The 14,413-nt window shown below is 40.1% G+C and overlaps 1 protein-coding gene across 1 annotated transcript in view; it reads left to right on the plus strand.

Moving 5' to 3' along the window:
* Positions 1 to 677: 677 nt before the first annotated feature.
* The window catches only part of LOC139716876 (nuclear receptor subfamily 1 group D member 2-like), a 59,016-nt gene continuing 45,280 nt past the window's right edge, over positions 678 to 14,413 (plus strand). The window contains exon 1 of the mRNA XM_071628403.1: positions 678 to 792. Coding sequence (XP_071484504.1) covers positions 678 to 792 — 115 coding nt within the window. The remainder of the gene's footprint in view (positions 793 to 14,413) is intronic.

Genomic DNA, 14,413 nt, shown 5'->3' on the forward strand with positions numbered 1-14,413 from the left:
TTTTCAGCAAATGTAAAGTGATTTTTTTTAAGCCGTCCATTGTTGCAAGATATGCAATAACTGAATGGCAGTTAGAAATGTGGGACATAGTCTGCTTCTTGCTTTGTACAATTGAATTAATCAGTGATAATGTGGACTTAACTATTAAACTCACTTTGCTGGAGCGGAGAGATTGTAGAATTTGAATGGGGGGATCTCTTCCTAATGGAACCATACAGCTACATGTATATAACCATGAATGATCACAGTCATAGTGACAATCAAATGGAATGTTCACATTTAACTCACATACAATGTAAATCATGTTGATTGTCATCCATTAGTAACATGTTTATATAAAACGTGTCAATATATTTCATATAAATTTGTTTTACAGGAGTTAGTGTTCAAGTATCCCAATAACTGAAAAGTGACAGCAGCTAGGTATTTGTCTTTATATCCATAGTATAACTTCACATTACTTTAGTCTTGCTTCACAAAGAAAACCAAAGGAGAAATTTTCTGCAAGTACATCTCTTGCTTGTTTGTCTTGTTACATTGTGTCTGGCCTTCACAAACTTCAAATATAATTCTTCTTTTGACAGTCTTTTACATCTGAGGACCATCGACTGTGACTGAAGAGAAAGGGTTGCTCTACAGTTCTCACATTAGGAGCATTTTGCATTGCCATCATTACCATGGCGATGATGGAGGGATCTCTGGCAGGGCCATCCACGTCTTCATCTCTTGGAGCCAAACGCAAGCTGCCGGTGGAATGGGAGCTGCGAGACAGGACAGAACCAGGTGCTCTGGGTGAGTTGTAGCATAATTTCCAATGTGCATCTCTGATTATTCATGTTTAGCAGCAAATTCTTAATGCTGGGTACAATTGTACCATTGCTTGCTGGTGGGGCCCAAGGCAGTAGAAATATGGATACTGGGTCAGAGTTGTATGTGTGTGTGTTTATTTTTGTATTATTGTTGGGTTTGTATTTCGGCTATTATTCTTAATCATATTGAATTTATGCTTGTACATGTATAGTTTCACAGGTTTGTGACCAGTACATTTAGCATTATGTGGTCTGATGAACAATTTGTACTGCCTCAAATTGCCCCATAAAACTTTTGATCTAAGTAGATACCACTTCTTCTTTTTTGGCTAAATTCCTGGAAAAGATAATGATGATACATTTCAAACCAAACAGTATCATAAAGAGACATCATCAAGAAAACCATTGATCAGCTTCCACAAGTTTCTAACCTCAGCTTGAGCTGAAATTAGCTCCTACAGTGTAGGTTTGAAGTGACAAATTATGTCTTAACCTACATATAGTGTACAAGTATGACAATTTGATTCACAGCTAAAATCTAATGTATGAATGAAAAAATCATGATGTGGTTTATATTTGTCTTTCCTAATGATGCCAATGACACTAAATGAAACTGCAAGTCCTTTCCTATCATATTTTGATTTGAGATCCACTTGTGAAGGAGTAGTGTCACTGTGAGATGACATTTTGAGATAGATCTGTAATTCTGATACAACATTGAACATTAGTGAAGGAAGGTTTACAGTGAAACTTCCATCCATTCCCAAATTGACTTCATATTTAGAAAACTAACCAAAAAGGTACATTTATCATATTTCATTAAAATTAGGTATCAATGAGAAGTCATATAATGGATGATTATCATATTTTGCCACAAAACAGTGATACATGCACTGGTGGTGCCCACATACATGTACTTAATGTATACTGTAATTGGAAATAAACTGATAATGTTGCTGCCTGCCTCTGTTGGTTTGCATGCATATGATTGTAAGTACGATATGTTTGTATTAAGTGACTCAACAACTACAACCCCTCCACTTGGAAGTCATGATTGCTGTGTGTACGAAAATGCAGTGATCTGGTGGGAATGATGCAATTTCTGTGTTTGGCGGTGGTAAGGCCACACTATGTTTAACAGAAAAAAGCAACGTTGAGTTCAACAATAAATGGAGGGTGCAGCCTACCTGTGGGTTTATCGACTCTCTTCTGGTATAGAAACGAATTTCAGGGATACTTGGGCAGTTGATAAATGAAAAGCTGTTTTTATTATGGAGTTAGAAATGCCTTTCTAAAATGCCGAAATAAAGTGTGACCTCAAACGCGTTTGAGCCAGAAATGCATTTCTGTGGAGATGATTAACACACAGAGTCAATATGAAATGTGTTTTATACCTCAGACCTACCCATGCCAACTACATGATCTCTACTCTTCGGGTCATACGTTGGAATAAAGCTGTGCAGTGACAAGGCCTTCCTCTTGACTTGCCATAGAGATGATAAATCCAACAACTCAAGAAATGCGATGTGCAAACACATTTTGATAGTGGTATTGAAACATGCTTCAAACATGGGAAAGATAATAAACGCAGCCTGTAATGCCACCACAGCCAAATCTGGTCTTTCCAACCCAGCAAATCACCTGCTTAACCAACACATGTAGTCAAGTATGGTACCATGCAATGTGCAAAGCTTTTAATGTCAACTACTACTGTAAAACAAGGAATGTTCGCATGCATTTTAATTTCGCAAATTTCGCAAGAGCCAAGATTTGTGAAATTAAAATGCATGCAAAAGTTCTTGTTTATACTATATGCATTGAATATGTTAGAGGCAACTCGCGAAAAAGGCCGTTGGCTCCGATTCACAAAAATTTCATGCCGCGAAAATATTGTGTTTTACAGTAATTGCTGTTGTTTCCATGTCAATTTTGAGGAGATTAAAAGTCTTAAACACAGAGTGTACCAGGAACAAGTGAGTTTGCATAGCCATAGTGGCGATTGTAAGACTATAGCCTATGTACCTTGCATGCATCATACATAACACTATCTCATGCAATTCATTGCAGTGTTTCCAGTCCAACTATGATTGCATGCATGGTCTTTTTCATACAAGTATTTTTCTCAAGTTTGATACTCAACAATTTCATCAACATTTTGTGCACACGTGCTCAATTATCCTTCACATTTCAAGCTCAATTCATCAAAATCCTGACTGGAAACTTTCATCATTACCCACGCCGATGAAAATCGGCAGGGGGTTATGTAAAGGGTTCCGTATGTTTGTTTGTTTGTTTGTTTGTTTGTTTGTTTGTTTTTTTGTTTTTTTGTTTGTTTGTTTGTTTGTTTGTTTGTATGTTTGTTTGTTTGTTTGTTTGTTTGTTTGTTTGTGTACAAGATAACAAGAGAACGGGTAAACGGATTTGCACGAAATGTTCAGGGAATGTTTGGATAATGACAGGAAAGAATCGATTAGATTTTGGTGATAATCGGTTGACCCTTGCAAATTCTGTGTGACCTGGAAGTTTTGACCCCATGGTATAGTGACCATTCCGAAAATTTCCCGTTTCTCACTTTGCGATTTTCCGCTACCATACGAAGACATAAACTCCCCAACGATCCGACTTCGCTGCTCAAATGTTCGTAAGAATTCCGAAATTTACGTTTAGGCCTATTTGATTGACTATGTCCTTCTAGCTTTATGAAAGTTCGTTCTCCGTCATCACAAACTGGCCCGTATTTTGATGATTTTTCAAATTAACATTGATTGTTTTTTTCGTTGGAGGAGCATTTTGCTCGGTCGCAGTCACACTGCACGATATGCGTGCTCAATGTCAATGCGTGTGCAAGGCCGCTGAAAATGCATCGCGCTCTACACTGTTGGTGCAAAATTGCACCGGGGACGTTGCGGCGCTCGTTGGTGGCCGAATACTGGTGCAGTAGACATTTGCATTCAACCCTTGCATTGAATAATTCCCGTAGACACTAATCATAGGGGTAATTGCCTAGGGGGTACGTAAATTTTGTTTTTCTTTTTTGCTTTTGTGGATACCATCAAAGATCGTACAGTCATACGACCTTTGATATTTGATGATTTTTCAAATTAACATTGATTGTTTTTTTCGTTGGAGGAGCATTTTGCTCGGTCGCAGTCACACTGCACGATAAGCGTGCTCAATGTCAATGCGTGTGCAAGGCCGCTGAAAATGCATCGCGCTCTACACTGTTGGTGCAAAATTGCACCGGGGACGTTGCGGCGCTCGTTGGTGGCCGAATACTGGTGCAGTAGACATTTACATTCAACCCTTGCATTGAATAATTCCCGTAGACACTAATCATAGGGGTAATTGCCTAGGGGGTACGTAAATTTTGTTTTTCTTTTTTGCTTTTGTGGATACCATCAAAGATCGTACACTCATACGACCTTTGATATTTGATGATTTTTCAAATTAACATTGATTGTTTTTTTCGTTGGAGGAGCATTTTGCTCGGTCGCAGTCACACTGCACGATATGCGTGCTCAATGTCAATGCGTGTGCAAGGCCGCTGAAAATGCATCGCGCTCTACACTGTTGGTGCAAAATTGCACCGGGGACGTTGCGGCGCTCGTTGGTGGCCGAATACTGGTGCAGTAGACATTTGCATTCAACCCTTGCATTGAATAATTCCCGTAGACACTAATCATAGGGGTAATTGCCTAGGGGGTACGTAAATTTTGTTTTTCTTTTTTGCTTTTGTGGATACCATCAAAGATCGTACACTCATACGACCTTTGATATCATCACACTCTCGGCTTGCTATAATCAAAATATCCCGCAAGAAAACGGCGTATTTCTCGATTTTTAGCGCTTTTTCCGCGACCCGTCGCGTAGACAATACTCTTAAAACTGGACTTAATTCGCGCGCGCTTGGAAAAGTTCCGATTCTGCACTTTTGACGGTGGAATTTGGGATTTTCGATGGATTTTTGGAGGAGACTTAAGGACTTTCCTGTACGTGAATGAGTGTTAATACCGTATGTGTAATTATGTGATTTGCGTGTGATGTGACTGTAGAACCAAAGATCGTACACTTCAGTGTACGATCTTTGGTAGAACTCACTGGCTGGTGATAAAGCACACTGGCAATTAAGTGGCCGAATTCTGGTAGATGACCGAATGCACATTATGTTTACCCCGACTTTGTACTTAGGCGTGGGTCTGCCGCCTTTGACGGCCCCTCTCTAGTTTGGTTTGTACCCGGTAGGCCTAAAACTTCTAAGGAAACACACAAGATGTACATAAAAAGTCAACAAGCTAAACATGCAGAAATACAAATTAAGTTTGTTGTCAAAATCCAGGAAAGTGAAGAAAGTATTGATTGGAATAATTCTTTGTTTAGTCTCCTTGTACAATGTGTGAACATTGAATGACATTTCACCTATAGAGATTACTGTTCATATCCCCTACCCCCAAAAAAAGAAACAGCAATAACCTGTTCCAGTAGGCATGCCAGGTCCCAGTTCATTCTCCACTGTGAAGATGAAACAAAATCTGTTGTACATCATGACGTGGGCAGCTCTTAGTCTCTTGCGTCACCATGATGGCATGTTTGGCTCCAGTGTTGCCCCCTGGGTGCTCCTCTGTGCTTGTGCCAATTTGAATGGTACATTCTTGGGACTGGAGCATTCAATGAATATTACTACTGTAACTGTATGGCAGAAAATGAGTGATAAAAGGTGTACTTCTTTGATGTACAATGTAGGTTTTCTTTGGTAAAGGAATCAGAAAAAATGTTTCTTCACTCTGTGTATCTATCATTGTATCTGCAACATATCATACAATTGATGAATAAATGGTGGTGGTGATGGAAATTGTCTTAAAAAAACCAACAACTTTTGACAGGAGTGTGGTGTTGCATGCAACCTCTGTTTCACCATGGAGCTACAAGTGTAGCTCCATGGTTTCACAGAGGCCCCATTCAAAATCTTTCTGTTCTATCAATAATAACAATGATAAAGGTCATGGTTATGATGATTATAAGATAATTATAGATAAAATAAGCATTTTTATAATCTAAGTTATCGTTAAGATTGTAGCCGAAAACATTCAGGCTTCTTGCTACCTTGTTGACTAAAAGCTGTGAAATGTCTTTAATCTCCTCTTGAAATTACCTTTTGTCAGCTGATTAAAGGTACTATTACCGAAATCACTTTACACTTTTGATCTCAAAATATTCCAAAAACAATTATTATCCTGGCAAATCATGTCAACCAGACAAGTTTCTTGGTAAACCTTTTCAATAAATTGTATATTGCAAGCAAATCCCAAATGATGGAAGACAGGCCTAAATTGAGCCCTTCTGAGAAAGTCCTATACAGTGTTTTACATTTAAAAAATAGATTAGACTAGACCATGTTTGCCAATATACAGTAAATGTACTGACAGAGCTCAAGACCATTTAACAGTACAGGTGTACAGTACAAATGTATGTTTCATCTGTAAAGTTACAGTTATACACTCTTGTAGTGAAGCAGACTTCCCTCAAAGTGGAATTTATTAAACATTGTGGGTATACTAGTATGTATGTTACAGTATACAATGAATGATTCTGTATCCTACACTCAACATTATGGGACTTAGTTACAAATTTGCAAATCTGAAAATTGTCTCTTTTTTTTCAGGGGATGATGTAATTTTTGAAACCTTACTAGTTTCTATTCATTGCAATGTACAGGTACAAATGTGCAATAAACATCAAAATCATGATCTCCATTCATCAACTGTGTCTCCAACCCAGTGCCATGTTGAAAATGTGTTGTGGATTCATATTACTGAACACTGAAAGACATCCTACTGCCATTCCAACTCTCTCTCTCTCTCTTTCTCTCTCTCTCTATCATCATCATCATCAGCTTCCTGTTCAATCAGGAGCGGAATTCTGCATGTTTTCGTGGACTTCCTCTGCCATCTCAGTGAAAATATGATACATGTTCCTGTGCAAATCTTTTTCCAACCAGCAGCTATTCTCATCATGTTACCACTGCTGCTTTTGGACCCCCACTATGCTTTACAGGTGCATGAATGTATTTGTAATAACCCACGGTTGGAGTGTCATTGGTATGTAGGCTATGATATTCTGCAAAGCATATCAAAGATATTGACGTTTAGTCCTATTGTAATGCAAGTGCTTCATCTGGTGTCTTGAGTTACAAGAATGAAAGAAACAAATGGAAAAATGAAAACATATGTTGTTATAGTTACATACATTGTAGCTTGAAGAGAGAGAATAGTTTTGGCTTCAAGTTTCCAACTTTTTGTGAGATGATAAGAAACCTCATACGGAATATAAAAGAGCATACAATTCTAAGAGGAATCTAAAGTTTATTTGATGAAAATCAGTTTTGAAATAACTGAGATACATGTGTATCATAACACAAGCAATCATGAAAGATGGGACCACCTCTTGATCACTTCGTTTAACTTTTTTTTGCATATATTAGCCATTTCAAAACCAACTTTTATCAAATAATCTTTTAATATCTCCTCGAATTGTATGCTCTTTGATATTTCATATTAAAGTGGTTTATAATTGTTTCACAGAAAGTTAAAATCTAAATCCCCCATCTCAACCAAAACTATACCATCCCTTTAAACTCAATTCTTGTTGGAAACTCTTCTCATAATTTGTACAAGTTCGTGTTTACAGTGCATTGATATGTTGTGCAATGTTCAGTGTACTGTGTAGGGCCTACATATGTAGTATACTCCATGCAATTTTCATGCATTTCGTGAGATGTTATTTGAACTATTGAAAAAAAACATGGTCATGATTAAGCTTCCATGGAAATTCATGACAGAATCTGGCATTCATGACAGAATCTGGCACCAACTGTCAGTTGGTATCTTTGGGTAAAGAGTTTTGTTGCAGATAAATATATTTTCATGTTCTGGAAAAGGGTTCCTACCCCAAAAGTGATAATTTAATGGGAGAGGAATGTTTGAAGAAATTCCGGAATGCTTGTTTTTAGTTGTGTTTCATGGAACTCTTAGAATATTGAACAGGATATACAGTGTATGTACAAGTATGATAAAGTGTACATAGACTGATTTAGACACACTTTAGTTCATTATATCACCTTGAACTTGGGTGATATATATTGTAGATATGTAATCACATGATGACGGTTTATGAGAGCCAATGCATAGTACGTTTGTACATGTACAGTGTATTTTTGTTATATGGTCCCTCTGAACGTACTGTAGCTCAAAGGAGGGAGAACCCTTGCTCAGGCTGTATACAGTATATGAATAGATATACAGCAATGTGCTTGTAGTATCGCAAGTGTTATTTGTTTAATTTGTATTGTTGTTTTTAACGATACCATACCATGTATGCACACAACCCAGTCATGTATGCACACGACTCTGTAATGTATCGCTATGTTCAGTAGAAGCTAACAACATGGAGACCGTGTTTGGTCAGTCACAGTAAACGTGAACCAGAAATTCAGCTGATGTGTGATCAGTGTTGTTTATTGTGAACATTCAAACATTATATTGGCGACGAGCAGAGTGAGGATGAATCTTCCACAGTTTGAGCGATTTTCTGTGCACGATGAGCCGGCAACTGTTGGAAAACGATGGGCAAAGTATGTCAAAAGACTGGATAATTTGTTCACGGCATTTGCTGTTACAGATGCCAAGCAGCAACGAGCGCTTCTCCTCCACTACGCTGGGCCGGAGGTTTCAGATATTTTTGACACGTTACCTAATACAGGTGAGAACTATGAATCAGCCAAAGCAGCACTTGGAAAGCATTTCTGTCCATCAGTAAACGTTGAATACGAACGTTTTGTGTTCAGGCAGTGTAGACAAACTGAAGATGAGACTGTTGATCAGTATTGTCACAGATTACAAAAACTTGCAGTTTCATGTGAATTTGCCGACAACAATGCTGAAATTAAGTCGCAGATTATTCTTGGATGTCGGTCACAAAAGCTACGCCGACATGCATTGCGTGATACAATCTCGCTGGACAAACTCCTTAGTACAGCACGGGCATATGAGCAAGCAGATCGCCATGCTGCAGTAATGGAAGGTGCAGAAGCTACCGCTACAACCGTCCAAGCAGTCGGGACTCGTAGTCGTACTCGCCCAGTGCACCACCAGAGACAGTCATAACAACAACATGCAGCAAAGACTGAACACTGTACATGCCGCAACTGTGGAGGTGTGTTTCCACACCGGAACAAACCTTGTCCAGCCAAGGGCCAGACATGTCATGCGTGTGGTAAGCAAAATCATTTTGCTAAGTACTGTTTGACTAGTAAGAAGAACAAAGGTAACGTTGCTAAGCATGTCCAAGCTACTACCACTATCAGCAGTGATACAAACCCCCCATCCATGACTACAGACCCAGAACCTCCCAGTCATGCCAGTACAGGCCAGTATGAACACTACCAGTTTCATATCGAGGCAAAGCCACTGCCTAAACCGATTGTAACTGTACACGTCAACGACACCCCCATCAGTGCTGTCATCGATACAGGGGCATCGGTCATGATGATGTCTCAGCGGACATTCACACAGCTCAGGCCGCAGCCACCTTTGGTTGCGCATTCTATTCCTGTGTATGGATATGGCAATTCAACTCCCCTTCATGTTAAAGGTACCTTCACAGCAACGATCAGCTACAAGTCGTCATCTGCTACCACTGAAGTTTATGTTACCTCCCACGATGGTGACACGCTATTGAACTTTGCAACGGCCACTGCACTCGGTCTTGTAGAACTCGCATATGCCACATCATCAGCTTCGCCTAAGTCGGTCTATCCAGATCGTTTTACTGGCATAGGCAAACTGAACAATTATCGCTATCACATACAGGCGGACACATCAGTAACTCCTACAGCCATTCCTCATCGTCGGATCCCGTTCCACATGCGCGGTAAAGTGGTACAGGAGCTTGATCGATTGTTGGAGAACGATATCATCGAGAAAGTCGAGAACTCACCAACGCCGTGGGTCTCGCCCATCACAGTCGTACCCAAGCGTAATAGCGAGGCCATTCGCATCTGCGTTGATATGAGAAATGTCAACACCGCCATCAAACGCGAACGTCACATCATTCCAACTGTTGATGATCTTATCGCAGCCCTCAATGGAGCAACAACATTCAGCACGTTAGACTTAAATTCAGGTTATCACCAAATAGAGCTTGATGAAGAGTCGCGTCAGTACACAGTCTTTTCTACACATGTTGGGCTGTTCCGGTACAAACGTCTCAATTTCGGTCTTTGTTCGGCGGCCGAGGTTTTTCAGCACGCAATACAGTCTACTTTTCAGGACCTACCAGGTGTGCTGAATATCAGTGATGATCTCCTTGTTTTCGGTCGCAGTCAAGCAGAACATGACGCCCGACTTGATGCTGTCATGCAACGTCTTCGCAAGGTGAACTTGACTCTCAACCCCGCAAAGTGTGTCTTTAGCACAGATCGCGTAGTGTACTTTGGGCATGTCTTCACGGCCAATGGTATCAGCCCTGATCCGCGAAAGGTTGACGCAATCAACGCTGTCACAGAGCCACAGAACGTCTCAGAGGTACGCAGTTTTCTAGGCATGGTGACATACTGTGCTCGTTTCATTCCAGACCTTGCGTCCATCTCTGCTCCTCTACGACAACTAACAAAGGCTGACGTGCCATGGTCTTGGGGACCATCTCAAACATCAGCCTTCAATCGCATCAAGGAACTTGTCTCCAAACATTGTACTATGGGCTATTTCAACCCAGCAAATCCCACAGAGGTTATCGTGGATGCAGGCCCCCTTGGCCTTGGGGCCATTCTTGTCCAGCATGACTCGCGAACACAGTCGGTCATCCCTATCGCACTGGCTAGTCGGTCATTGACGCCAACAGAGCAACGCTATTCGCAAACAGAAAGGGAGGCACTTGCCATAACATGGGCTGTCAGACACTTCCACATTTATCTGTATGGTGGATCATTTGTTGTTACCACAGATCACAAGCCACTGTTGGCAATGTTCAACAACGCCAATTCAAAGCCACCCATACGCATAGAACGCTGGTTATTGCGGCTCCAAGCGTACAACTTCCAGGTCCAATACCATCCTGGAAAACTGAACCCAGCTGACTATATGTCGCGTCACCCACGTATCGCCCAGAGCACAGGATCATCAGCAGAAGAAGAAATCGCTGAACAACAAGTCTTGTTCATTGCAGCACACGCGATTCCCAAGACGGTCACGTATGAGGACTTAGTATCTGCAACAAGCACAGATGATGTCCTTCAAAACTGTATTCGTGCCATCCAGAAGGACAGCTGGAGTGACCTAGCGTCTGCAGATGCGTCATTACAGTCTGAATATAGAAGCCTGCATGAAGTACGAGATCAACTCACAGTATCGGATGGCGGTAGCATGCTTCTTCGTGATCATCGTATCGTCATCCCACGCTCTCTTCGACAGCGTATCATTGACATAGCACACGAGGGCCATCAAGGCATAACCAAGACAAAGGCTCTGTTGCGTGAGAAGGTGTGGTTCCCTTCCATAGATCGTATGACTGAACACACAGTTCGCGATTGTTTGTCTTGTCAGATGAATACAGTTGAGCATGCCAAGGAACCCCTTAGAATGACTGAGCTTCCGCAACAACCTTGGACAGAAGTCAGCGTAGACTTCGCCGACCTTCCTAGCGGTGACCACATGTTAGTCGTCATTGATGATTACTCGCGTTTCGTTGAGGTAGAGATTGTTTCCTCTACTGCAGCAAGTCTGGTCATTCCGAAACTTGACCGGATCTTCTCAAGCTTTGGAGTTCCCACTGTGGTCCGTACTGATAACGGCCCACCGTTCAACGGAGCGGAATTCAGCCAGTTTGCCCACTATTTGGGGTTCAGACACAGGAAAGTTACACCGCGTTGGCCTCAAGCAAATGGTGAGGTCGAACGATTCATGAAGACACTCAAGAAAGTCTATCGCTGTGCTATCGCGGAACGCAAATGTTGGAAGCAAGAAATATACAAGTTCTTGCGTAACTATCGTGCAACACCACACTCTACTACAGGGGTCCCCCCAGCGACCCTTCTCTTCGGACGACCGCTACGCATGCGTCTTCCAGAAGCACCATCCAAACAGCATCGCACTGACCTCGATGCTTCTGTTCGCGATCGCGATGGAGACAAGAAACAACGCATGAAGAACTATGCAGACAGCCGCGGCAAGACTCAAACATCTCAAATCGCTGTTGGCGATACGGTGCTTGTTCGTAGAGATGGAATAGTTCCAAAGCACCAGTCGCCATATCTTCCGCAGCCATACAAAGTTGTGAGAAAGCGTGGATCTCGCATTACAGTTCGTTGTGCCAATCATTACATCACACGCAACTGTTCGCGTTTCAAGCTGTATAGCGGTTCAGTCCCTTCCAATCGTCATGATGATGATGATGATGACATCGAAACTGATATTGCTCCAAACGCACGTGATGTTCCATTGCCAGCAGGTCATTCACCACCTGCTGTACCACGGCGCAATCCCCGTCGTGAGCGCCGTCCTCCATTACGCTTTCGTGATTTTGTGTATTGACTTTTGTCAAAAAGTGAAATAACGCTTACCTGATGATACAAAATTGACACTAAGAAGACAAAAGTGTATTCTACTGCTTATTCAAATTGTTTTTTTTTTCGATGATTTTGAAAGTGTCTAAGAGTGGCAGACACATAATGAGATGATTTTTAACTTTGTTTGATTTTTATGTTACTCCACAATCATATTTTGTATAAATTGTGTATATCTCACGAAAATCACAATTCGGATGACATTGTGTGACCAACCATTTTATTTTTTTTTGAAGTATGTTTACCAGAACATATAGTCACATTTTTTTATTGACAGACCACATTATTGCAAAAGTTATCATTGACAGTATAATATTGAAAAAGAGTAATGTGTTTTACTGAATGGATATTAAGATGTGCATAAAGCAACTATGCAAGTTTATTTTTCTTCACACAGTTATAAAGCAACTCGGTGTTAGTCCACTCATGGTGATGATAATAACCTAACCACCTTTCACATTGCATTTTGTTATTTTTTTCACAAGGTGTACCCATACTGTGATTTTTTTTTGCGCACTGTTATACATGTAGATGAAAAGTTTATTGGCAGTACAGCCATATATTATTTCTGTCAGTCACTCATATCAGAGACCAGATGTATTGTACATGCATGGATTTTCATATCTTGTGGGTTTCCATCATTATACTAGTGAATGATATATGGATTGTTATGTGCCAAATGGTTTTAAATAGTTTTCCAGTGTTCATGGTTCTTACGTTACATTTGTCAACTTGACAAAGAAATTTCATCTGTGTTTTGTAAGGTCAGTAGATTAGATGACAAATACATACCTGTTTTGTATGATTAAAAAAAAAAAAAAAAAAAAAAAAGGAAGGAGAAGTAGCAGAGAACTATACTATGAGTGAAAGGATAAAGGTCCCACTGTAAAATTAGTTGGTGATATGTTTTATTTGGAGTTTTGAAAGAAACCTGTTTATGCAGCCTTGAGTTTGCATGAGGTTGACTTTTGTATTGTGCATTGTTACTAAGATTTAAAGGAAGAAAACACAGTTCAGTGAGACTCAAGAAGTTAAAAAAAAAAATTATTTATGGTGTATGTGTATTCAAAATACATATTTGGTAATGAACACATATAAAAAGAAAAATAATGACAGGTTGGATGTTTTGATCAGCAGTTTTGGTTTATTTTTGAAAGTGTTTTGTCATTAATTACAAAGACAAAATTATTTGGGTTTTGGTAACTAAATCTGTTGAGTACATTCTGGCAATTAAGGAGTCACAAATAATAGTCAGTTGCTCCTTAGCTAAATTCCTTTTTATAATAAGGTTTAACATTCTATCCAAGGTGAGGAGGAATGTAGTATCGCAAGTGTTATTTGTTTAATTTGTATTGTTGTTTTTAACGATACCATACCATGTATGCACACAACCCAGTCATGTATGCACACGACTCTGTAATGTATCGCTATGTTCAGTAGAAGCTAACAACATGGAGACCGTGTTTGGTCAGTCACAGTAAACGTGAACCAGAAATTCAGCTGATGTGTGATCAGTGTTGTTTATTGTGAACATTCAAACATTATAGTGCTCTAGTTTCATTCTTGACCTACTTCTTCCTCAATTCCAGGTAGTGTTCAGGAATCACATTCCCTCTTAAATTGCATTTGTGGTCAATACGAGCATCACATCCTGTGAGATTGACATTATACATGTACTGCACATTGGTTACTGGGTGACATAATTTAAAGATCAAGATCTTACCTTACAGTCTGTACACAAACATCCAGATATTTAGCAAGAAGTTTATTTTCGCATCAGCATTGACTCTGAGTGGAAAGGGAATGGGACAATTTAACTCTTCATGAACAAATCTGATACATTGTAGCTTGTCTCATACAATGTACAGTACGTGTACAATGTTGACCTACATATAAAACGAGGCTCTAATCATTTGTGACCCGCTGCAACAAAAGGATCCGAAAGTCGAGGGAGGACAATTTTCTGAAAATGACATGACATTTTTCCCTC

The sequence above is a fragment of the Diadema antillarum genome, unplaced genomic scaffold (genome assembly GCF_040938485.1).
Source record: "Diadema antillarum isolate AM-2024a unplaced genomic scaffold, OU_Dant_1.0 scf00000071, whole genome shotgun sequence".
In the NCBI taxonomy this organism is placed as follows: Eukaryota; Metazoa; Echinodermata; class Echinoidea; order Diadematoida; family Diadematidae; genus Diadema; species Diadema antillarum.